The sequence below is a fragment of the Pholcus phalangioides genome, unplaced genomic scaffold (assembly GCF_987345545.1).
Source record: "Pholcus phalangioides strain wild (caught in Gottingen) unplaced genomic scaffold, Ppha-v1.0 ptg000012l_1, whole genome shotgun sequence".
NCBI lineage: Eukaryota > Metazoa > Arthropoda > Arachnida > Araneae > Pholcidae > Pholcus > Pholcus phalangioides.
In genome coordinates, this window is record NW_028301605.1 from 2,500,145 (window position 1) to 2,524,271 (window position 24,127).

Here is a 24,127-nt window from a genome sequence, read left to right on the forward strand (position 1 = left end):
ATTCCCTTTCCACAGATTTTGTAGATCAAAATTACCAACATAATCATATTGATGATTTTGACCTCTACAAAGTAAAACCGGTATATATTATCCAATGAGACGGCAGTGCAATGTTTTTTTTCTTCAATGGCGCATAAATTTATCAAATTTTCCAAGATGGTCCACTCTTATTCCTTGAAATTCGGGTTTCGTTTCTTGCTTTTTTCCTTCCAAACTATCTCAGATTGTACAGAATACCCAGGCATCGGGGATTGTATACCATCAACATCGGCATCATTTTGATAATCATTCATGTGTGCAGTCAGCTTTGTTTTCTCTTCATCTGAGATATCATCAGATGCATTTGACTTCCGATCAGAGGGAAGCTCCGAAATTAGTGAAATATACAGTCAAATCCCATTATAGCAAACTCCAAGAGACTGGAGAAATCACTTTGTTACAATGAAATTTTGTTATGAAGGAATTCCAAGTTTTTGCATTGTTCCTGTGTAAACTTATCTGGGCGATTAGAAAAGTGTTTATTAAAACAAGATTTTCGCTATAACAGCATCTGTTAAAACGGGATTCGACTGTATTGCTTCCTCTGCACTAAGGAATTTTTTAGGCATTTCACCAACAAACGTAATAAATGCACAATATTTGAGTGGGAGAAGGGAACTCAAGGCAAAAGAAATTCCAGAAAATAAAATTAAAACAGCAGAGAGAGGGCATAGAAAGTAGTCTTCAACAGCTGCTCTAAAACCACTAGATTGAAAGGATGGTTTTCTGCAGGATGAAAAATAGAATGTTGAGTCTTCCATTCTAACCCCTGAAAATCCTCTACAAATACACATCTGAGATGTTTCAACACTACTGCTGTAACCTATTTTCTAGTAAACAAGAAAGAAGGAAGAAAATGAAGAAAAACAAGGTTGCTTCATATAAAGAGGTGTTTCTATACTGACGACACTTAGGGGTGTATTTCACTGCTCTAGATGTGCGGTGTCCTCAGTATGGAACCACCTTTTTAAAAAAGTCCATAATTTGATTATAAACTATTCTTAAGTTTATTGAATGACTTAATTTCAACAAATGGGACAAAAACTATAAAAAACCATATACAAGTTTTGAAAAAAAGCTTTTTTTGATTAGGAAATAAATTTTGAAACAATTCCTAAAACAGGGAATTTTTTTACCACTTGCAAAACAAAGACAGTATGATGCTGCCATCTTTGATAGAAAATCTAAATCTTAAGCTAGTTATAGGATTTAAATGATTTCTGTGCAAACATTAGTTATTTTTTGATAGAATTTTGAAAAGGTGGTTTCACTATGGGGACACCGTGCCGGAAAGGATTAAAAGAATTATATCATTTTTTCGTTTGTTTAAACACAAGTCTATTAAAGACAAAAAAACCATTTTATAAGATCAGTTACCATTTCTGTCCACCTCCACAAAGATGGAGGCATGAGGCATGTGTATAGGATAAGCCGGAGAAGATTCTCTTTGCTCCTTTGAAGGGAACTCTTTCCTTAATGTTCTTACAGTTTTCTCCACTTCAGCACAGCGCTCTTCTTGAGAGAGACCTAAAATGTATGGTGCAATATATTCCTTTGATCATATATAACAATACAATAGGTATTACTGTATTCACTTGAATCTAATGCACCATTTGTTCCCTCCGTAATCACATGTTTAGTCGCGTGCACGTTAGAGTTGTTGTTCACAATATTATTAAAAATGAAATATTCACTTTTATTTCTGAGAAATAGGGTCTAGGCCTACATCAATGTAGGTCAATTTAATCTGAACAGTTTTTGCTAAAGAAAATTTCAAGTTTTAAACACATTTATGTGTAGCTGCCATAACTTGGATGTACTTGGCAATAAAGAGTGAATTAAATTCTTTAATGAATGTTCACTGCCAGACACATTTCAGAACTGTATTCATATAACAAAATGAATTCATTCAGATCTATGGACAGTCGACGTTTGTTATAATCCTAAAAGCATAATGTTTTGCATTGTTCTAAATGAGTCCTTTGCTGACTTGACCAATTCTGTGGTGAAGGTTCCTACAATAATGCTTTCCACACAGATGAGTTCCTTTCTAAAAATTAATTATTACTGAGATTGTTCTGCAATGTGTCAGTTTTCAGCATCGGTGGGTTGGCAGACTGTGGGGTTGGCGACCCCACCGTCGCCATAGTGGTGGTGAGCTGAAGTTGGTTTCCTGTGGTTCCCAACTTCGGGGCGCAAATGCGAGCCGATCTCCCCATTAAAAAGTCTCGCCACAGAGAGCAACAGGCCTACAACGATTAATTACTCAATCATTACACTTCACTCGTATTTAGAAAAACTGGTGGCAGATGGCAGCACTACACATAACAAGCATTACACAGAAACAAACTTTACGTCAGGTTTCACTACACGTACACACACATTCCCGCATGTACCAATTCGTTAGAGGTTCCGCAGAGGAATATGAACGAGGTACATGTGTGGTTTAGTAGTAGTAGCATATGCTGCTCTTTGGAGGGGTTATGATTCTCCTTGTTCCACGGAAAACATACTACAGTGGAAGGGCGTTACCTCAAATATTCAAATTTGTTTTTTCGAAAATTCATATTTGAATGGAACCAAAAATTACTGCATTTTAATGTGCATAAAGAACCCCCATTTTGCCAAAAGTTGGATCCTAAAAATATATATAGGAGGGGTTTCTTATGTATGGATAGTATTATAGATATAAATCTTTCAACTTTTTTCCAAAATTTAAGTCCAAAATATCATGGGGTTCCTTACACACACACACACATAAAAATATGATACATAATTCATCTTGCCATAATGTCATAGCTTCCAACCTTGGAGAACGAGAATTAAGGAGATTTTTATGTGGATCCGAATTCTAAGCAAAAACCATACACAGCCAAATGTAAAAGGGATTTTTGAAAAACCAAGTAGAGATTTTTCCCCTTTAGAAAAAAAGTGACATCACCAATTGGAGTAAAGTAGCCAACCATCACCCAACAATAAATTTCATAGCTTGAGATAGTCAAAATCATCGCCTTTGGGGGACAAAAACAGGACACAGATTTAACGGGACATTGGTCATCCGATATGATGAATGATTCTTTCTAATCGAATTGAATCGGAATTCTTCATTTTGACTGCAGAGGTACTATACCAATGATGGCTGTTTGGTGAATTTTGTCTTTTTCCTCGCAAAAACTTTAACATTTCCTCAATGATTTGGCACAATGGTGACAATCTATGCATGTCAAGTTACTTGGAAGGGGCGAAAGGGAAACACGGGCAACCTGATGAATAGGAGAAAAAACATTGGGACTTATCGTACTGGCCGTTATAATGGAACAGTTACAATAATGCATGATCATCATAATGAGCATTGATTGTGTTAAAGGAAATTATTTATACAGAATAAAACTTTAAAGACATTAAATCAGAAGATTATCCTAAACTCAATCCCAGGGATATATGAGGTAAGAAAATGAAAATGAGGTAAGACTATCATACCAAACTCAGTTCAATTAACACAGCACAGTATCATGATTCAGTGAACTAAATAAAACTTGCACTTAATTTCAAATGGTTAACGATCAAAATCTAAGCAACCGCTAGAATTTACGTGCACTTCTCACTTGGGAAACTTACCAGTCATCATTCCTTTATACTTCCTCAGCAGTGAAGCACGATGTCGCTGCAGAATTCTTGTAATAAAGGTAAGTGCACCATGCTTTGCTTGAACTGCTCGAATCCACATTTTACTCTACAGAAATTAAATCAGCATGAAACTACTTATATGCGTGATACTTTAAACTAATGCTTTGATTTCAACATGATCTTCAATTTAATAAAGGCCAAATTTTTTAAAGATGGCACAAAAGCTACTAGTTCGATCTTTTTAAAAGTGTCAATATTTCTGTTACAATGTCGGACAATGAACATATATTAATAAAATTAAATACAAAACATACTCGTACTAAACATCCATGAACATAACATTGCGTGCTACGATATAAACTTTATTTATGAGTTGGCACAGGCTTTCACCGCCAGCATCTAATTGAAAACAAGGACTTACCAGGCTGTTTGGTCATGATCTTCTTCTAATCATTTCCATTATTTCACCCACGAAGTCCTTGTTTTCAATTTATTCAGTTACTTTCTTTTTAAGAAAAAAAATAGTTAAACCAACCATTTTAATTTAAATGCCAACGTGTTTACAGTTATAATGGCTATGAAGCAGGATAAGGTTTTTGACATGACAAGAGTCAAAAACTGGTTAAAACTGTCAAAAATGTTTTTAAACTATCAAAAAAAAAAAAAAAAAAAGGTTTAAACCATCAAAAACCTAAATGAATGCTTTTGGACAATGTTTTGAACACAATGGGTATATAACATGATGAAAAACTTTTTTTGCATGTTACAATGTAATATTTTTAAACATTAATTTATTACAATAATTAAAAACAAGATATTAATTATAATTTGCAATTTCAAATTTTTCGACATGAAAGAGTCTGGAACAGGTAATATGTAATTTTATGGTACATTTTATTCAAACTACTCACAGGGCTCCCATTCAAAAAATTAGAAAAAGCAGGACTAAAGAGTAGGACGGGGAGGGTACCTGCCCCCCTTAGACAACATAATCATAGCATACTAAAAATCCATAAAAAAAAAATTTTTTTAATACTTTTTTTTTTCATAGCACTATTTCAGTATCTGGTAAGATTGACTTCAGTCACAGCAGAACGACAGAAATGATGGTTATGAAAACAATTTTTGGCCATAACAGGGTACTAGCAACCACAGAAAATTATTTTCTCTGAGGCGAGTTTCGCCTCACAATCTAAATTACCAGGCCCATAGCCAGAAATTTTGTTCAGTGGAAGGGGGAGGGGGGCCACTTTCATTTTGGGGAGGGGACCAAAGTGATAGAATAGATTTGGCCACTTTTTTCTTTTTTTCCAGTCATTTTCTCACATTTCGGAGGGAGACCAGACAGCCAAATACCCCACCTCCTCACTACAGCCTTATAAATTACATTCTTTTTTGGAGTCGTCCACAGTCTGTCCACTCTCTTCCACAATACACAGCTAATTATGAAGACAAGTATGTTTTTTCAGAATGATGCTCCTTTGAGACCATTTTCAAAAGCACAGTGCAAAATGCGTAAATTATAAGTTTCGATGTAAATAAGTAAAGGTGAACTGGATGGTTTTACTGCACTGTAAATCCTTTTTTAAGTGGGATTTGTTTACATTTTACTGCTCAATGCCACTGTAATGGTTTTTGATGAATGAAACACTTTCATCTCTAGCTCTTTGCACTGGTGTAAGAAATTAAGAGAATTTGCAGACTTGGACGATTATCTCTAGAACTGTACTGTACCGATTTTAATGAAATTTGATATGTACATACACTGATACAATACAAAACAAATAACCATTCAATAATTGTAATACACAAGCATGATCGTGCATAACACTCGTTGGAGTCGGACAGTATGAAACAGCGGTTGCAGAATAAACAAAAAAATGGGTAAATAGATGGGTTAATAGGGGGTATGGTCCCCTCTTACAGATATACAGGTCTCGCAGCGTGATTTCATACCTGAAATAAGGCAGTTTATCATTTCCTGTGGCAATTGGTCCCACTCGTTCAACAACACTGTTTTCATTCACCGAATGGTTCCCGGAGGGAGGGGGGGGGGGGGGTTGCGAGTTGCAATTGCCCGCCCCAGAGTGTCCCAAATATGTTCTATAGGGTTAAGGTCTGGAGATCTGGATGGCCAACCCATCCGACGAATATCCTCACTCTCTACAAAATCGTCAAGCAGAAGAGCTCGATGTGGCCTCGCGTTATCGTCCATTAAAATGAACTTAGGGCCAACTGCACCCCTGAAAAGGCAAACATAGGGCTCCAAGACCTCACACCAGTCACAGTGCCTCTTTCAAAGACATGGAGAGGTGTGCAGCATTCCAACATGATGCCTGCCCAGACCATTAAACCTCCTACGCCATAATGGTCGATTTCGCGGGCATTGGAGGGTAGGTAGCGGGTCCCTGGTTCTCTCCATATGAATGTACGGTGAGAATCGGTGCTTAGGCTGAAGCGGGACTCATCAGTGAAGAGAATGGTCGCCCATTGATCCATAATCCAATCTCTATGCTCTCTGCACCATGATAAACGGATTCTCCTGTCCGTAGAAGTGAGAGGCAAAAAGCAGGTCTTCTTGCAAACAACCCTCTCTCACGAAGTCTTTTGGAAACAGTCACCCTTGATACGCTGGTTTCTGTGGCTGCATACAAGTCACGAGAGAGCTGAGAAGCTGTAGCACTCGTAGCACTGTTAAGCCTCGCTATAATCGACAAATGGCGATCTTCTCTGGCCGTCGTGGCTCTTGGACGACCTTGCCCAGGCTTTCTCTCGATGGATCCGTTATCCTGGAACTGTTTCCATAAGTTACACACGACGCTGGGTTCTTGAAAATTGAACTCTCTACAAATCTGGACTTGAGATTGGCCTGCTTCTAGCCTCCCCAGAATTCGCCACCTCATTCCATCATCTAAACGTTGGTGATTACTCATTTTTACTGTTACAATTTGAAATTAACCGATTGCTGCAAAATAACACCAAGAAATTCGCAGAGGTGTGCTAGCGAACGAAATGTGCCTTAACTTAAGCGTGCTTATAAAGCCTGTTTCTCTACTGGCTCCACCTACACACACACGTGTGCGCTTATGTATTTGACGTACAAGATTTGCATTTTTGTCTAGAAGCAGTGGTTTTACATTCAGTTCAGTTCTTTTCACGAAATTCGATAAAATATGCAAATTCTCTTAATTTATTCCACCAGTGTACATATTGTTTATGCTTCTCCATGCAATGCCATCTTAACGCATGGGCACGGCCTGGGGGTCCCAACAGAAGAGGGGGGGGGGCTAACAAAAATAAGATCAGATTGAAATTTTATAGAATCTACCAGGTAGGGCCTGACAAAAACCACTTGGTCAGGGGACCCATGATGCTCTTAAGACAGGCCTGTCTGCATGTCCTAAAAACACAGAAGACAATTGAATGCTAATCTAAAGATAGACCTAAGTGTCCGACTGCTTTGTTGTGCAAACTGTTGTTTCACTTGTACACAAAATGTGTACTATAATTTTTGAATGATGAAATGTTAGTTACGGTACAAGACAATGAAGTAGTAAGTACAAAATTATTTTTTCCATCCAGACAGTTGAATGCTAAGTTTTTAATGACTGGGCTACTTATTGGACCCTCAAACTAAGCAAATGAAAACTTAATAAACCAAATGGCCCACATACATCCCCAGCCAAATAACCTTGAAAACGATACAATTTCTGCTTTGGCAGCATCATTAATTGCAATCCACAGCATTTGTCATATTTGGTAATACAAGTTGCCCCCCCCCCCCACAATACTGTTTTTTTCCTTTATTGGAAAAACAGTTTTGGCAACACTCAGCAATACGTTCCTCACATATAGAAAAATTAGTAGAGGAAGCCTTCTCAACATACTTGATGATATCAAGAAGAAATGGCAAACAGAAATCCCAATGTTCTTTCAGAAAACATCGCCAACAACCCCTCTGCACCCTCTTTTACATTCCTTTCTACCTGTGTCATCCTGCTCTTCTAATGATGTGGGCAACAACTTTCTAACTGGAAGTCAGAGGACAAAGGAGACCGTATAAAAATTTATATATTTTTTTCTTTTGTTACACACTGTATTTTACACTCTCAAAACTAGCAATGGATAATTTTTGAAATTGGAATCATATTTTTACAATGGACAGTTGATGAGATAAAGGCTGCAATAGCACTTACAGGACACCCAGCATGTAGCACAATCGGCACAACCCCCCCCCCCCCCCACAGTGTTTTCTTCATTTCAGCACCTCTGACTAACAATGCAGTAATTTTACATACAGCAATAATCATGTTCGCCTGGCATGACGTTTCCAATTAAGCTCATTTCAGGATTTAAAAAAAATTACCCCCCCCCCTTTCCCCTCCCACAGACATACAGAAATATTTTGTTTCAGAAAAGCTGCTTCCCTGCTCAATAAATTTTTATTATCGGACAGTCCCAACAACGTCTAAAGCAAGAGATGCACTGTATATTTACTTCATGTTATTTTTACATTTCGCTATATTCGCCACAAAAATAAAATTTAACCATAGTTGGGTATGAAGAGGTGGGGGGAAAAAAAGAGCTTACTTTCTTCAGCACTTCAACCAAGGCATCTGCTTTCCCATCATCTTTGCTTGATCCAATCACTGCCCGAAGTATCGTAGCAGCATGCTTAATTTGTTCTCGCCTTTGCCTTTCCTGATTATTTTTCCTGGATTGGAGTTCTCCCTCACTGAGCTTCTCTCTTCTTTTATATACAATCACATCATCATCAGTAATACTGTCAAAATCGGAATCTGAAGAGATCGATGCGCTAGAAAGCATAGTGTTATTTACTGCATCAATTCTCATATTAGACCCGACGAACTCGGGTGAGATTACCTCGTTGCACAGAAGCTCTTCACGTAGAAATCCATAATCATCTTCTATGGTTTCTACATCAATGTGTTTTTCTTCATCATCTTCATCAGCGGATGCTTTTCCAGTAATAGACGCTTTACTTTTGTCACAAACGGAAAACGCTACCTGCTCATCAGCAGCTGATAAACTCCTTTGTTTAAGATTTATAGGGTTTGAGTGTATATGGGCATGAACACTCTTCGAATCACAAATATTACTGATGGAAATATTCATTTTTGACTGATCAAGAGACTGTAATGTCTCAGACTCGGATGAAACAGGAACTAATTTTGATTGAACAGGGTGATAGACTGGCTTATAACTCGATGGTCTAACAGTGACTACTTGATTTGCAAAAGCTTTAGCAGCATTAAAACCGTCGCAAAAAATTAAGTCTCCTACTCTTGTAGCTTTCATAACAGATGGATGATTGAAAGTTTCTTTGACGTTATCGCTCTTATTGTTTCTGGAATTTACACTGACTAGCACAGGTGCTTCCTCGTTTGTATTGAGCGAGACGGCACCAGGTGTGGATTTTTGAGCACTTAGCTGGGACAGACTAGTGACAGAGGTTATTACTGGAGATCCGTGCTGAACGGTAGCCGAGCTGACTGCATTAGCCTTTGCCAGAACCGCGAGCTTCTTAAATCCCTCTGCATACTTTGCATCGTTCGGTTTTCTAGGCGATACTTGAACAATAATTTTCTTTGATTTGCTTTTAGCATACTGCTGCAGGTTTTCGCTGGTGCAGGGGATGGCACCAGCTGCTTCCAAACACTGCTTCAATGAAAATAGCCTTGTCTTTTCGGGATTAAGAGTCAGCATGTTAACTACAGGCACAGATGCATTCTGGTTTTGTGCACTTGGATGCTCACTGACGACACTTGTGATCGTTATGTTTGGAGTTGTGTTGTTGCTGTTATCAATAGGCATAGTGTTTTTATGGTTCCTTTCTTTCTTCGAGTCTAAAACAATTATGGATTCTGTCTTTGAATTTGCACTTGAGACCGTATTAATGCCAGAAGTTTGAAGCTCTTCAGAAAGTACACTATTAGAAACATCTTTCGCCGCACCACAGGCATGAGCCTCCTGTGGCAAGTTTACTGTGAGATCCAACGGACGGTGGTCTATAATTTTGACATCAGAATTTGAATTCTCTACTTCGCTTTCGAAACTCATTTGTCCCATGTTTGCATCCTTGAGCTCTGGCTGGGGTAAAGAAGTATAATTATGCAGTTTGAGTTCAGGAAGGTTATTTTGAGTGTTGCGTTTTTTGTATTTTCTTTTAGGAACCAAATCTGCAGGTTTTTTACCATTATTCGACCGAGACATTTTCTTTCTCGGAACTGGTACATAAATTTGAGATTTCACAATATTTTCAGTTTCATCCAACTGTTTCGTCTTTTTGCCTGGTATAATTATAGGTTCGACAGCAGAATTTTGTTGTGTGGCCAAAGTTGGCGGAAGTACTCCCACAGGAATTTGAGAAATGCCGGAAACACCAACAATTTGATCAGTTTGAAATCCATTTTCTTTCTTCAATGGTGAATCTTCTTTAGATGATAAAGACCTTGCATCATATTCAGCAGCGGTGATTTCTTCATTTTTGATGAATAATCCTTTTTTGAATTTTTTATTACCATGAGGATTATCGAAAGGCATAGATGGTAACACCCATTCGCTGGCGGCCCACACAGCAGAATCCATCAATCTAGCAGGAAGCCTGATCGAACGCTTAGACTTGAATTCTGGAGTGCTGGACGCAGACGTGATAGAATCGTACTGCTCTTCGGATGACATATCAGATGTGATGCTTAAGTTCATGTTATCTGCAGAAACCTTAGATTTTCCTTTCCCCATTGCTTTCGAATGTTTATTCACTGGTATTTTAGGCTCTCTTTTCTTCCTAATTTTATTCTTCTGAAAACAAGGAGGTTCCCTAAACTTCTTCAAGAGCAATTTGAATGATGTATGAGTATTGGTTAATGATGGAAGGCTTTTCTCAGTGATTTCTTTGTTTTTGAAATATGCCTGTCTAGAGCTCATCAGAATGCTAACAGCGTTTCTTGTGCCTAAGTGATTCATATTTCTCATAAACTCGTTGAGCAGGGCTCTTTCCTTCTTTTTCCCTTCCAGTGAGTATTTAGTTCCTTTGATGATTTCTTGAGCAGATTTCTTTTGGTTGCCATCACACTTCACTGTCACTACTCTGTCGATCATTGGTTCTTTAAATTCCTTCTCACAGTTCATGGCATGACTAAGTATTCCGGACACTTTGTATCCACGATTCAAGCCGGAACTTTCTTTCCTTATTTTCAATACCAGCCTCTGTAAATCTGTTGGAGCATCTGTTTTGTGTTTCTTCCATTGCCTTGTCTTCTTCAGAACTTTATTCGAGGCTAAAAGCATGGCCGATTTCTTTTTCACTTTGTATTTACGGGCAATACCTTCATCATCACCACCATCATCCTCCAGCTTCAAGCCGCCGTCAGGTGTTGAACGTCTCTGGGGTTTCCTTTTTTTCAACACTTTCTTAACGTCAGTCACATTTTCATTCTTCTGAGAGCTCAAGGGAGATCTCTTGAACGGGGATTTCAAGTCATTGACATCTTGGTCATTCTTTTTCAAGTTTCCAACAGATAGGATTGAAGCGTCATTAGGGATAGGAATTATGTTGGGATTAGTGACCTCTAGAAAAGGAACTTTTAGTTTTGATTCATTCTTCAAAAAATGCTCGAGTGCACTGCTCTCATATACACCTTCTACCGGCTTATTTGCTCCTATCTTCTGATCTCCTGTCTCAGCAACAACAGTTGCTGTCTGATTTGTTGGCACACCATCATTTAGAGCTGTTGGCTTTTCCTCTGAAACTTTATTCTCTCCTAATTCCACACTTATGTCCGCACATCTGATGGGCATGTCATCTTCATGCTGATCCACTGGAATCATGTTTTCGTTTCCCAAAATCATCTGTATATCTAAAGTGTCATTTTTACCCGGAGTAGTACCTGTTCTAGAGATTTCCATTTGATTATCGTCCTCGTCACTAACCTCTTGCTTTCCATCTGGAGACAGGGATGACAAACAGCCGTCAGCAGTGAAATGTTTGGTGCGCCAACCTTTAATCTGTGTTATATCATTCGTTTTGGAAGGGACTATGACAGCTTTGGAATCAAGATCCTGCTGTGAACAATTTTTTGTTTCAGATAACGTGAAGGAAAGACTATTTGCGTATTTGTCACAGAAGGAATCCATTTCAACTTTTGTACAGAAGCTATAAAAATCTAGGTCATCTATGACGTCTATCTCAGGTATGCTAAAAATATGTTTCAATTCCAAACTCTCCACGGAAATAGCATTAAAATCAGACTCCTTGACAGTGCTGATTTTCTGAATTGCGCAATCATCAGGGAACGACAGTCTTTCCAACACAACACTACACTGAGTGAAGCCATTGGCAATAGAGATCTTCTTGGATTCTTCAGTCTTGCTGCAGCCTTCTGATTTGCATTTCCGTAGTTCCTCCGGCTCTGATGTGAAAGGAATGAGTGTAGGCATTTCCGGTGAGCTAGCTACATCTATGACCTCTGGCAAAACAGGTGCGGGTACTTCTATTTTAGGATTATTTTCTTCCTGGTTTGAAGTATCAGACAGTGGAATCAGAAGTGGCATCATACGTTCCTTTGACAAATGAAAAGATTGACTAATAAGTAGATTTTGTTGACCACCTTTGTTTGGAGCAATGTTCTTACATATGGACCCATCGAAGCTATCTTCAGAATCAGATGACAACTGAATGATTTCAACGCACTTACTAGCAGAGTCACTTTCGGGCCGAGCAGCATTATCTGTATTTTCAATGTCCTCTTCTTTGTTGAAGGTAAAGCTACCCGAAGACCTATGGTCCAGAGAGAAAGACAAATGACCAGTGGAGTCTTTCTTCTCGGACAATTTCAGTTGATCTTGGAAAAAGCTACTGAAATTCAACTGATCAGAGCAGTAAGAAACCGATGAAGATTCCTTGAAACTCTGTTTGTCTGATGGTGTGTCTGGACATTGTGCAGCATTGCTATTGGCACCAAAAGAATCCAAAGACAAGTCTTTCACAGAGAAAACATGAACAAGGGGCCTGTTATCGGAATCTGTAAGTGATGGCCTCGGGTCACAAGAACTTTCATCTGGAGTTTTTCCAATATTATTTTGCGCAGAGGATTCAATACCTTGATCAGGAAGCTCACTTTTATTTATATCTGAAACTGGTGAAGTCTTCGTGCATTTCCCCGAAGAATCATCTTGGGACAAGCCACGCACATGGTCATCCTCTTTAGACACATCACCATTTGTTGCAGCTGGCATTTTTTTCGGAGAATGACATCTGTTCACTTCATTTTCACGACACATATTCGGTGGATAATCAGGTTCGCTTTCTAAGCAAATAACGTCATCGTCGTTGTCATCATCATCTTCAGCTTCGATGCCATTATTGTCATTAATATCATTGAACACTTCCAAGGGCTTCAACGTTTCCCAATTCTTGATTTCTATGTCCGGAACAATATCTGAGGCACATACATTAGTGTAATAGCAGGGACTAGATAATAGCTTTGCAGAACTTTCATTGTAAGCAGGAGCTGCTTTTTGGAGGCAGAAGTCCAGGTTGAAATCACTGTGGTTAGAGCAGGAGTTTCCTCCATACCAGTTCAATAATTTTTCATTGGTGTTCATCGCCAGTTTCAGCAGCTACACCCATTCATCTGTGACGAATTTTCAAGAGCATGTGTAATGAGATGATCTGCAACAAATAGAAAAATATATATATATATATATACATAGAGAATTTTTATGTTTACTGACAACGCATCAAGATAATTTTTTAGATTTATCTTATTGCCAACAACGACCAGATATACCGCCTTGGGAAAATTTACAGCAAATTTTTTAGATTAAAAATATCTGTACAAAGGTTTTCAACAGCTGGCTGATGCGAAGATGAATTTAGGAAAGAAAGAAAATTCAACTGCCCTTGAGGGGAATCAAACCCTAGTTCTCTCAATTGCCAGGTGAGCACCCTAGACCCCAGTGGTTCTCAACCTTCGGAAGAATGCTGCCCAGTAGCATTCTTTTTTCTGAGTCGAAAGCCTGGTCATAAACACAACTAGAAAACGAACAGGGATATATATGAAATGATGAATCACTCACGGCCCGGTTTGACTCTTGCCAGGGTCCAGTGGTTGAGAAACATTGCCCTAGACCACTAGATTACAATGGCACTGGACATCTCAATCTTTCCTTAGAGCTTGTGTGCACTGAACGGGGCCGTACATAGACAATCCGACTTAATTCAGGCCAAAGCTCACAACTGCTGACACTGCCACAAGATGTCGACTTATCCAAGGATAATGTCATTCGCCGCTATCCATACAAAGGTTTTTAACAGCTGATGAGAAGATGAATTCAGGAAAGAAAGAAAATTTACCCGCTCTTGCGGGAATCAAGCCCATGTTCTCTCACTTGCCAGGTGAGAGCCCTAGCTCATTAAACTACAAAGCCAACAAATCCTCTTTCCTTAGAGTCCTTGAACAGGACCATACATGGACAGTCAGACCTAACTCAGACCAGAGCTCACAATACTGACATTGCCACCAGATGGCAACTTATACAAGGATGATGTCACTCTCCATACGAAGGTTTTCAACAGCTGATGCTTGTTGTTTTTGTAGTCTAGTGGTCTAAAGTGCTCACCCGGCAAGTGAAAGGACATGGGTTCGATTCTCTGCAAGGACAGTTGAATTTTCTTTCGTTCCTGAATTCATTTTTGCATCAGCCGGGCCATGGGTTAAGATGACACTGTTTCTGACCATAGGACTAGTTCATAAAAATGTGCTGGTTCATGAACTAGAGGTTTGTAAAATGACCGTAGACTGTTGTAATTTCACAGTAAAACTTATGATGTATATAATCAATGAAAGAACTTTTTGAATCATATTCGTAAGAAAAAAAGTTGAACGGATTAAGATGAGTACAGCACAGTAGAAGCTCGTTATGGAGGCCATTCCATTACAATGACCGGTAGGATAGGCTTCATATGTTTTCATATACATTATGTTTTCTTCTGAATTTAACAACTACTACATATAACGTCCGTTTTTGATGGAATGATGGGGGGGGGTCATTATAACGAGTGTTGACTATATATGTACTTATTGCTTAAAAAGGCATACAGTAGAAAGAATGGAAATTATATTAAACAATTACATTAATGAAATACAGGACTTGACAAAATGAAAATAATTTACACACAGCCAATTTCCTTAGTTGGCACAAAACTATATTTTTTTCAAGAAAAAACGGTTCAAAATAATGGGGTTTTTTTTTAATAAATTTTTTTTCTTCCCTGACTTAGTGACCCTTTTCCTTTGACATAATTTCCGAAAGTTCTGTGCAGTCCCGGGACTCTAATTTAATAATCACCAGGTTGCAACAGCGACTAAAAAATTGGTATTGCCACCTAATTTCTACAAAAAAACTAGTCCCAGACAGATTTTAATAGTTTTCAAAGAACTTGTTTGTGACAGATACTTTCTCACAAAGTCACCCAATCAAGATTTTGCAATAGGATATCAAACATGTACGATTCAAAACCCAAAAACTTGTTATATAACCATCTTGTGCAGAAATTACACATCAAATCCTTTGTGTTGTTTCGTGATGAAATGATGCAATGGTGACATTGAATAATCTGACTCCATTTTAAAATAAAAATCAACTTATATAAGTACACTGAAGAGCCAAAAAAAACTGGTACCTCCTGCCTAATATCGTGTAGGATCCCCGAGAGCCCGCAGAAGTGCCGCACCACGACGTGACACGGAATCGACTAATGTCTGAAGTAGTGCTGGAGGTAATTGACACCATGAATCCTGCAGGGCTGTCCATAAATCCGTAGGAGTAAGAGGGGGTGGAGATCTCTTCTGAACAGCACGTTGCAAAGCATCCCAGATATGTTCAATAATGTTCATGTCTGGGGATTTAGGTGGCCAGCGGAAGTGTCTCAAGTCAGAAGAGTGTTCCTGGAGCCACTTTGTAGCAATTCTGGACGTATGGGGACTTGTTGCATTGTCCTGCTGAAATTGTCCAAGTCCGTCGGAACGCACAATGGACATGAATGGGCGCATGAATGGGGGTCCTATATCACGCCAACTGCACATACCCCATACCATCACAGAGCCTCCACCAGCTTGAACAGTCCCCTGTTGACATGTAGGGTCCATGGATTCATGAGGTTGTCTCCATACCCGTACACGTCCATCAGCTCGAAGCAATTGGAACCGAGATTCGGCAGACCAGGCAACGTGTTTCCATTCCTCAACAGTACAATGTCAGTGTTGTCGGGCCCAGGCGAGACGTAAAGCTTTGTGTCGTGCAGTAATCAAGGGTACATGAGTGGTCCTTCGGCTCCGAAAGCCCATATCGATTATGTTTCATTGAATGGTTCGCATGCTGACACTTGTTGATGGCCCAGCATTGAAATCTCCTGCAATTTGCAGAAGGGTTGCACGTCTGTCACGTTTAATGATTCTTGTCAGTAGTCGTTGGTCCCGTTCTTGTATGATCTTTTTCCGGCCGCAGCGATGTCATCGATTTAATTTTTTACCGGATTCCTGATATTCACGGTACGCTCAAGAAATGGTTGTACGTGAAAATCCAAATTTCATCGCTACCTCGGAGATGCTATGTCCCATCTCTCGTGCGCCGACTATAACACCACGTTCAAACTCACTTAAATCTTGATAACCTGCCATTGTAGCAGCAGTAACCGATCTAACAACTATGCCAGACACTTGTTGTGTTTATATAAGTGTCTGGCGTTGCAGCGCCAAACTCTGATTGGTTCCATATCTCTTTATTTGCATACGCATGCCTGTACCAGTTTTTTTGGCTCTTCAGTTTATTATCTATTTACAAATGGATGAACAATCCAAAATGTGGTTATGTATACACGATCAAGTCTCTCGTCGCTGGGTGGGGCATGCTACTGCACAGATGCAAAGCAGCGAGTGCGCAGCGTCATCTCTTGATATGTAACACACATAATTTACACATAGTGAACAATTCACTATAACAATAAACACATCAAAAAACTACAACTGCTAAACCACATGTGCACCTTTTGTCATCCATATTCCTCTGCTGAATAATGAATTAATACATGTTGCAATGTGTGTGTATATGTTGTGAACCTAACGTGAAGTTTGTTCCTGTGTAATGCTTGTTATGTGTAGTGCTGCCATTTACCATCAATTTTTCCATCACATCAAAAAAGACTATACATCATCTTTTAAAGTCATATCACATTCTCTAGGCGACCTGATTATTTCTGGCCCCATACTCTCTGCGATCTTCCATTTAGGCTCATCTTGGTTTGCAATTCTCATCAACTTCAAAGCATGCAACTAAGTTGCAAAGAAATATATTTTGTGCTTGGCCTTAACCGCATTCAGTCGTCAGAAGCTTTAACATTCATTTTTTGATCATTCAGTGACATCTGCACTGGGCTGGTCGAGCAACCAGTTTTTTTAAACCACACGTGTGTGTGTGTGTGTACCTTGTCCATATTCCTCTGTGTGAACTTCTAACGAATTGGTACATGTTGGAATGTGTGTATCCTTGTTAAGAACCTAACGGGAACCTTGTTTCTGTGTAATGCTTGTTATAGTGCTGCCATCTACCACATATTTTCCGAACTATGAGTGAAGTGTAATGTTTGATGATTTTACCATTGTAGGCCTGTTGAACCACCGGTCTGAAAACTCCCAGAATTCATTCAGAAATAAAAAATAGTCATTTAAAGCTCAAGTCAAGCACCCACAGGTGTTTACTAACACTTCTGGCAAGTGTGATAACATTTCTGATGCCTCTGTCACCATTAGAATGCAGCTAGGCAAAATGTTGGCTCTGGTTCAAATTTTTGTAGCCAGGATACTCTCTGCTTATTTCGACCAATAGAATCTGACGGGAAATAACCAATAATTACAATTTAGTTTTTCTTAAGAATTATGGATCAACGCACCCACTTTTCAGCACATATTTAAAGTGACATAAGAACAAAAACTGAGGAACTTTTGTATAGTCGCCTATCAATGATATTGCTCTTTATAGTCGGGGGTGGAAAACGAAAATTTGATTTTTGTAGCACTTTAAAATTTTGGCAGTAAATAAAATACAGTGTGGTCGGCTGAAGTTGGTTTTCTGTGGTTCCCAACTTCAAGGCGCAAATGCGAGCCGATCTCCCCGTTAAAAAGTCTCGCCACAGAGAGCAACAGTCCTACAACGGTAAATCATTCAACCATAACACTTCACTCATAGTTAGAAAAACTGGTGGCAGATGGCAGCACTACACATAACAAGCATTACAGAGAAACAAAAAACTTCACGTCAGGTTTCACTACACGTACATGCACATTCCAGCATGTGCCAATTCGTTGGGGGTTCCGCGCGGGGGGGGGGGGGTGTAGCAGTAGTAGGTAGGGAATCCAAAAAATGGCTCGGGATCCATGATGTTCTTAAGTCAGCCACCTCGTTGGGCAATTTGCCTGTTGTGGCGTTGTATTTGTATAAATTTTTTGTTTGTTTGTATAAACATCCTTTGGTACTTTAGGCGAGTATCTTATCGACATGGGCTACCACCACGCCTCATTAAATAATTATTTTTCTTGTTTTTGCTACTGATGCAAGTCCAAGTTGTGCTTTTGTAATCTTCAGTTTCAACCATTCCTGAACATTTGATCTTACTTCTTTTACCAGAAAATATCCTTTCATATTTTAAATAATAAGTGGTTTTTTTTTTCGAGTTCACTCTAGATCATTACCTTGGTTTGATTCAACATACTTTGAGATAACTTCTTTTGCGGGGTCCTTCTTAGAATATTTATTAGAAATTCTAAGAAACTTAATAGAGTGATTACAAAAACTAGAGACTTGAATTATTTTTAACTTAAACTATAGAAATCAAAACTATAGAATAATGATTAAACTATTAGAAATTTAATAGAATGATTTCTATTTTCACAAAAAAATCAATCTGAGTACATCTGATTTCACTCCCTAGGCCTATTTTTCACAATTCGTGACCCTTTTCTTATTTCGTTACTTTTCTGGGATTTCGTCACTTTTCCATGATCATAGAAGACAGATTCGTCATTGCTGTTTCTCCAGTGCGATAATACGTTGTTTCACAAACTTTTCATTCTGTTAAAGGATACACAAATGTTTTATCAAATACAGCCAGTCAGGAAAAATTGACGCAATTTAAAAAATAATTAACTTAAGGAACGCATAAATCAAAGGAGTCAACTGTTTTCATTAAAATAAATAGCTGGAAACAGTGATTGAAGGGGTTTTTTCCATTGTTCTGCAGGTGAGCGGCAATTTGCATAGTGTTTGACCCTATTTTATACTTTGTTGGAAGCCCGGGTGCTGAATCCTGGGAAGGGGGGGGGGGCCCAAGGTAATTCCATTTGTGTGGTCCAAGAAATCAAATTGTGGGGAGGACAAATGCTTCTATTGCGACAACTTCAAAGTTTCTTAAGGGAAAATTTTGTTCTTTTTGCAAGATGGCGTGGACATCAGAAGTTGTAGCGGATTTTTCACCCCCAGTATAGTCCTTGCTGTATTTATTTATACTTCATTTATGACAGTAAATCCTGTGTCCCCTTGATTATCGTTACATAGGAGTTTCAATGCATAGCAAAATCTTATATCTTCATCAAAATATTTCATTTATACTTTCCCAGGAATTTGTTGAATGAATAAATCACAGAACAAGCTACTGATGCAGATTAGAGGACTGATACTTCTCGACAAATATTTCTGCAGCCACGCAACCAATCAAATTGCACAAAACCAATTTGGGCATGGGCATAATACCATTTTCCCAAATATTTTTTCTGTTGAAAATCATTTGTTCTCAGTAACATTGCAAAATAATCAATACATCTTGATTCGAAACTCGCTATTAATCAGTCACCTGGCTACGACGGCAAATGCAGGTGCAGCCACATGTAGTGCCGTGGGCACCGCCATGTGGATTTTCAGGATACGATGGAATCATCATACATAATATGCTGCCACCTGCACAGGCATCCTTTTACTTTATTATCTTGCCACTAGATGAAGTTGAACTATTATATTTTAATGTCTGGGGTAATTATTATTATCTTCACCATGCTTTGTATGGAGAAGCTGCTCATGCGATCTTTTTTCAAATATATGTTCCATCTTATAATTAGTAAGATACAAGGAAAAATATAAGAATTACATGTCATTTTATAAATTTAAATAGATCATTTTTAACATGAATTACTGAGAAATATTTTCCTGCGCCCATTTTGAATAATCCCTGAGGCTATCATTACTTTCAATCAATTAAGAATTCAACACTTCTATCTAGAAAACCTATTAGTTTTACTAATTAACTTTTATTATTATTTCAATGATTTTAAATATACAGAAAAGAAAATCAGTTATAGTGTTTTTTATAAAAAATTCAATCAAATATTTTAATAGCTTCAAACTACCAAAAAAAGGGAAAAAGCATGCAGATCTTCATAAGAAGGGACACCGGGAGTAGCACACTGAGAAATTAATTGGCCAAATGACTGGTTAAGCATGATTCAATAAGTAAGTAATCACAGAATGAATGACTGATGCAGATTAGAGGACTGATACTTCTTGACACATATTTATACAGCCATAGAACTTATCAAATTGTATGAAACTATTTCAGACATAGACATAATAACATTTACTAAATGTCTTTTCTGTTGATAATCAGTCGTCCTTACTGTCACATAGCAAAATAATCAATAGATCTCGATTTGAAGCTCGCTATCAAAAAATGAATTAATAGCAATCAAGTTTTCACTATCAAACGTTCATTGCTTAACCATCAGCTGCACATCGAACAGCAAATTATTCAACGAAAAATCTTGAGACTGCAAAGCTGTTCATTTGTTTATCGAAATACTTCATTTATACACTCCCAGGAACAAATGCAAATGAAAAAAGACAGATACTTTTCAATACCTATTTCCACAATAACACAACTCATCAAATTGCATGAAACCATTTTTGAAATAGACACAATAACGTTTACCAAATGTCTTTTCTGTTAAGAACCATTTGTTCTTACTATCACATAGCAAAATAATTAATACATCTCGATTCAAAGCTTGTTTATAAGCACGGACCAACAAGTAATCAAATTTTCACCATCAACCATTCATCGCTAAAGCATCTCAGAACAGCAAATTATTCATGAAATAATCTTGCAACGTCTTTGAAGCTGTTAATTTTTCATATTAGAACCTTTTGACCCAATCTTGTGTCTAAACAAATTCCCAACCAGTTTTTCACAGGAATATCCTCATATAAACATTCCCTGATGAATAAAGAGTATTATTTAATATAAATTTACCACAATAACTGCATTTTAATTGTCTTTTTATGAATAATATAGGGGTCTCCCTAAAGTAAACACTTCAGTTAAAGGCATTTATTGTAATTAATTTTAAAGGAAATAAATAGATGGAATGCTTCCTTGGGAATGTATCTGAACTTTTTACTGTAATAAATACATGGTGAAATACATGGTAGATAGATGAACCTCTCCACTAATTATACAAAGTACAACACTGGATACCAAGCAAAGATAATTGGAAAGAAAAGTCCTTGTCCTCCATAGCTTAATGGTAGAGTTCGCACCTGGAAAGTGTGAGGTTGGTGGTTCGATTCCCCACAGAGGAATGTGACTTTTCTTCCCAATTACCTTCGCCTGGTATCCAGTCATTTGTAACTACACAATCAATAGTCCATTCATGGAATTAATCCTCATTATTTCACTGAAATACTCCGCGAGGAAATAATAACTCCTGTTTATTCTAAATCCATATTCCTGGCACAATCCTTGTATTTATATATTGTATCTGTAACAGTAAATCCTGTATAATGATTCCTTTCTTCGGTCCCTTGATTATTGTTACATAGAAGTTTCAATGCATTACAAAATATTATTTTTATCAAAAATACTCAATTTATACATCCCTGGGAACTTGTCAAAGCAGGAATAAATTACTGAAGACCAATTGATTAAAAATTAAAAGACCGATACTTCTTAATACATATTTCTGTAGAAACACAACTCATCAAATTGATTGAAAACACTTCGGACATAGGCATAGTAACATATGCCTGATAACAAATGCCTTTTCTATTGATAATCATTCGTTCTTAATGCAAACTGCAAAATAATCAGTAAATCTCAATTCGAAGCTCGCTGTCAACCATGGAACAGTAGTAATAAAATTTTCACTATCAAACATTCATCGCTGAAGCATCAGCTGCACATCAAACAGCAAATTATTCAAGGCAAAATCTTTCAGCGTCTGCAAAGCTGTTAATCTTCCATATTTCAATCCGTTGACCTAATCCTGTGTCTTAACAAATTTCCAAGCAGTTTTTCACAGGAATAACCTCGTATAAACATCCCCTAATGAATAAGGAGTGTTATTTAATCTAAATTTATCACAATAACTGCATTTTAATTGCCCTTCAATGAATAATATAGGGTTCCCCCCTATAGTAAACACTTAAGTTAAAGGCATTTGTTGTAATTAATTTTAAAAGGAAATAAATAGATGGAATACTTCCTTCGGAAATGTATCCGAACTTTTACTATAATAAATACGTGGTGAATTGACTATAACATTCGAAAAAGCGTGTTTTTACGCTACCACCACCTACCTCCTTCTCTCAAGTCAAACAATAATAAATCCAAGGTAGATATCCCATTTGTGGAATTAATCCTCGTTCTTTCACGCACTTCACCGAAATAACAACATCCCGGTTTATTCTAAATCCATTTCCCACTGATGTCACTATCGAATTATCATCGAACATATTGGAAAATTTAAAAAATACGGAGAGTCACTCTCTCTCCTCCTTTGTTGGATTCCATAGAAAGAAAAACGTCAACAAAGGCGCGGACTCGGGATGGGAAGGAAAAAAAAAAAACGCGCACACACACAACATTGGCTATTATATGGTAAAAGTTATAAGTAAAAGACTGGGGGGAGAAATTCTACGAATTCCTACAAAGTTGACTTCAATACTGTCTTTGTTCCCTTGAAAGGTCCATCGACGAAGAATTAAAGGAAACAAAGAGAAACGCTAATTACACGCACAGCTTTTCCGTACACGAAGTGATGGGGACCCCGCGTTAAACAGCTAAGCCTAACACGGAAAAACCTCAGATTCCCAGTTGATTCAGTATCCAACTGGAATGGAAACAAATGGTTCGAAGCCCATGCCGTCATGGACCGCCCAAACTACCCTTCAGAATTAGACAACATCCAATTCTACTTCAGAACAGTTTTTTTTAGTTCCGTAAAATGCAAAACTCACACACACACACACACAACGTTACTGGGAAGAAGGATTGGCGTTATTACCTCCAAATTCTGCGCGACATCCACGTGTTGTTGTTACCAATTGGAACGAGCGTCGACGGGCAAGACACTGAATGGCACCACGGGTACATTGATCGTTCTTGCGGTACGGCGATTGAAATGGTACCTCACGGATGTCCATTGGGGATTGCCATTGCCCAACGTCAAGAAGCTGCGTGGGTTGACGAAAACAATGCGGATCTTGTAGGTGACGAATCTCTTTCGTGTCCTCAAGCGTGGGTGGATCTTGAACCTGGAGAGTCCTTTCCAGATTTCGTACGCCACCTTATATGACGATCCAAGATGGACTTCACGGCACCTACCAGAAGCGATGTGTACTTAGGTGCATTACTGGTATGCAAATCTTCCTGGACACCAGCAACATGCTCAACATGAGGTGAGTACCGCAACGAGATCCTTTCTTGTATCAGTCTCGAGTTCTTTTTGTTACTCCATCGCTATCTCACACACCCATCGTCCACGTATTCCGTCAAGGTCTTTTTTAAAGTGATGAACGTCCCACGTGGAGTAACTGCCAGTACCACATACGATTCATACCTCATTTATACAACTAATTTCGCTGATTGATTCCTTTAAAAATCATTAAATAACACTAGGAACGTCTATTCAGCAGGAGACATTAATCGCACCGCATAACCGTGCTTCGTACGGGAAAAAAAAATGGCTGGATAATATAAATGGCGGAGATTCACTACCGGTGGCAACAGCCAAACACGCGATTGTATATAGGGATATTTCACAAATTGCTCATTTCCTAATCAATTTTAATTTATTTTTACGGAGGGGGTGAGGAAGGGAATTTGAAATTTATGTCTAAACAATGAATTATTATTAGAAGAAGAAGAAAAAAAGATCGTGATTTTTTTTTCTTTCTCCGATGAATAAGAAAGATGTCTCGTATAGAATTTAATTGGCTTTTTCAAAAAAACAAAAATTATGTAATGTATCCCCATTTTTTTAATGAATTCTGGGGGAACTGCTCCATGAAAGATTGTATCTCTTGTGGGGTCGTAATTACGTAGGGATAACTATAC

At 38.1% G+C, this 24,127-nt stretch overlaps 1 protein-coding gene across 2 annotated transcripts in view; it reads right to left on the reverse strand.

Moving 5' to 3' along the window:
- The window catches only part of LOC149079139 (uncharacterized), a 47,836-nt gene extending 24,107 nt beyond the window's left edge, over positions 1-23,729 (reverse strand). Inside the window, exons 1-4 of one of the 2 annotated variants that reach the window (XM_089240018.1) lie at positions 23,076-23,729; positions 8,257-13,360; positions 3,658-3,772; positions 1,417-1,566 (exon numbers count right to left, since the gene is read on the reverse strand). In XM_089240018.1, coding sequence (XP_089096144.1) covers positions 1,417-1,566; positions 3,658-3,772; positions 8,257-13,293 — 5,302 coding nt within the window. In that variant the 5' untranslated portion in view covers positions 13,294-13,360; positions 23,076-23,729. Of the gene's footprint in view, positions 1-1,416; positions 1,567-3,657; positions 3,773-8,256; positions 13,361-22,368; positions 22,935-23,075 lie in introns of those variants that run through there. The other variant, XM_089240019.1, reaches the window with a different exon arrangement.
- Positions 23,730-24,127: the final 398 nt, after the last annotated feature.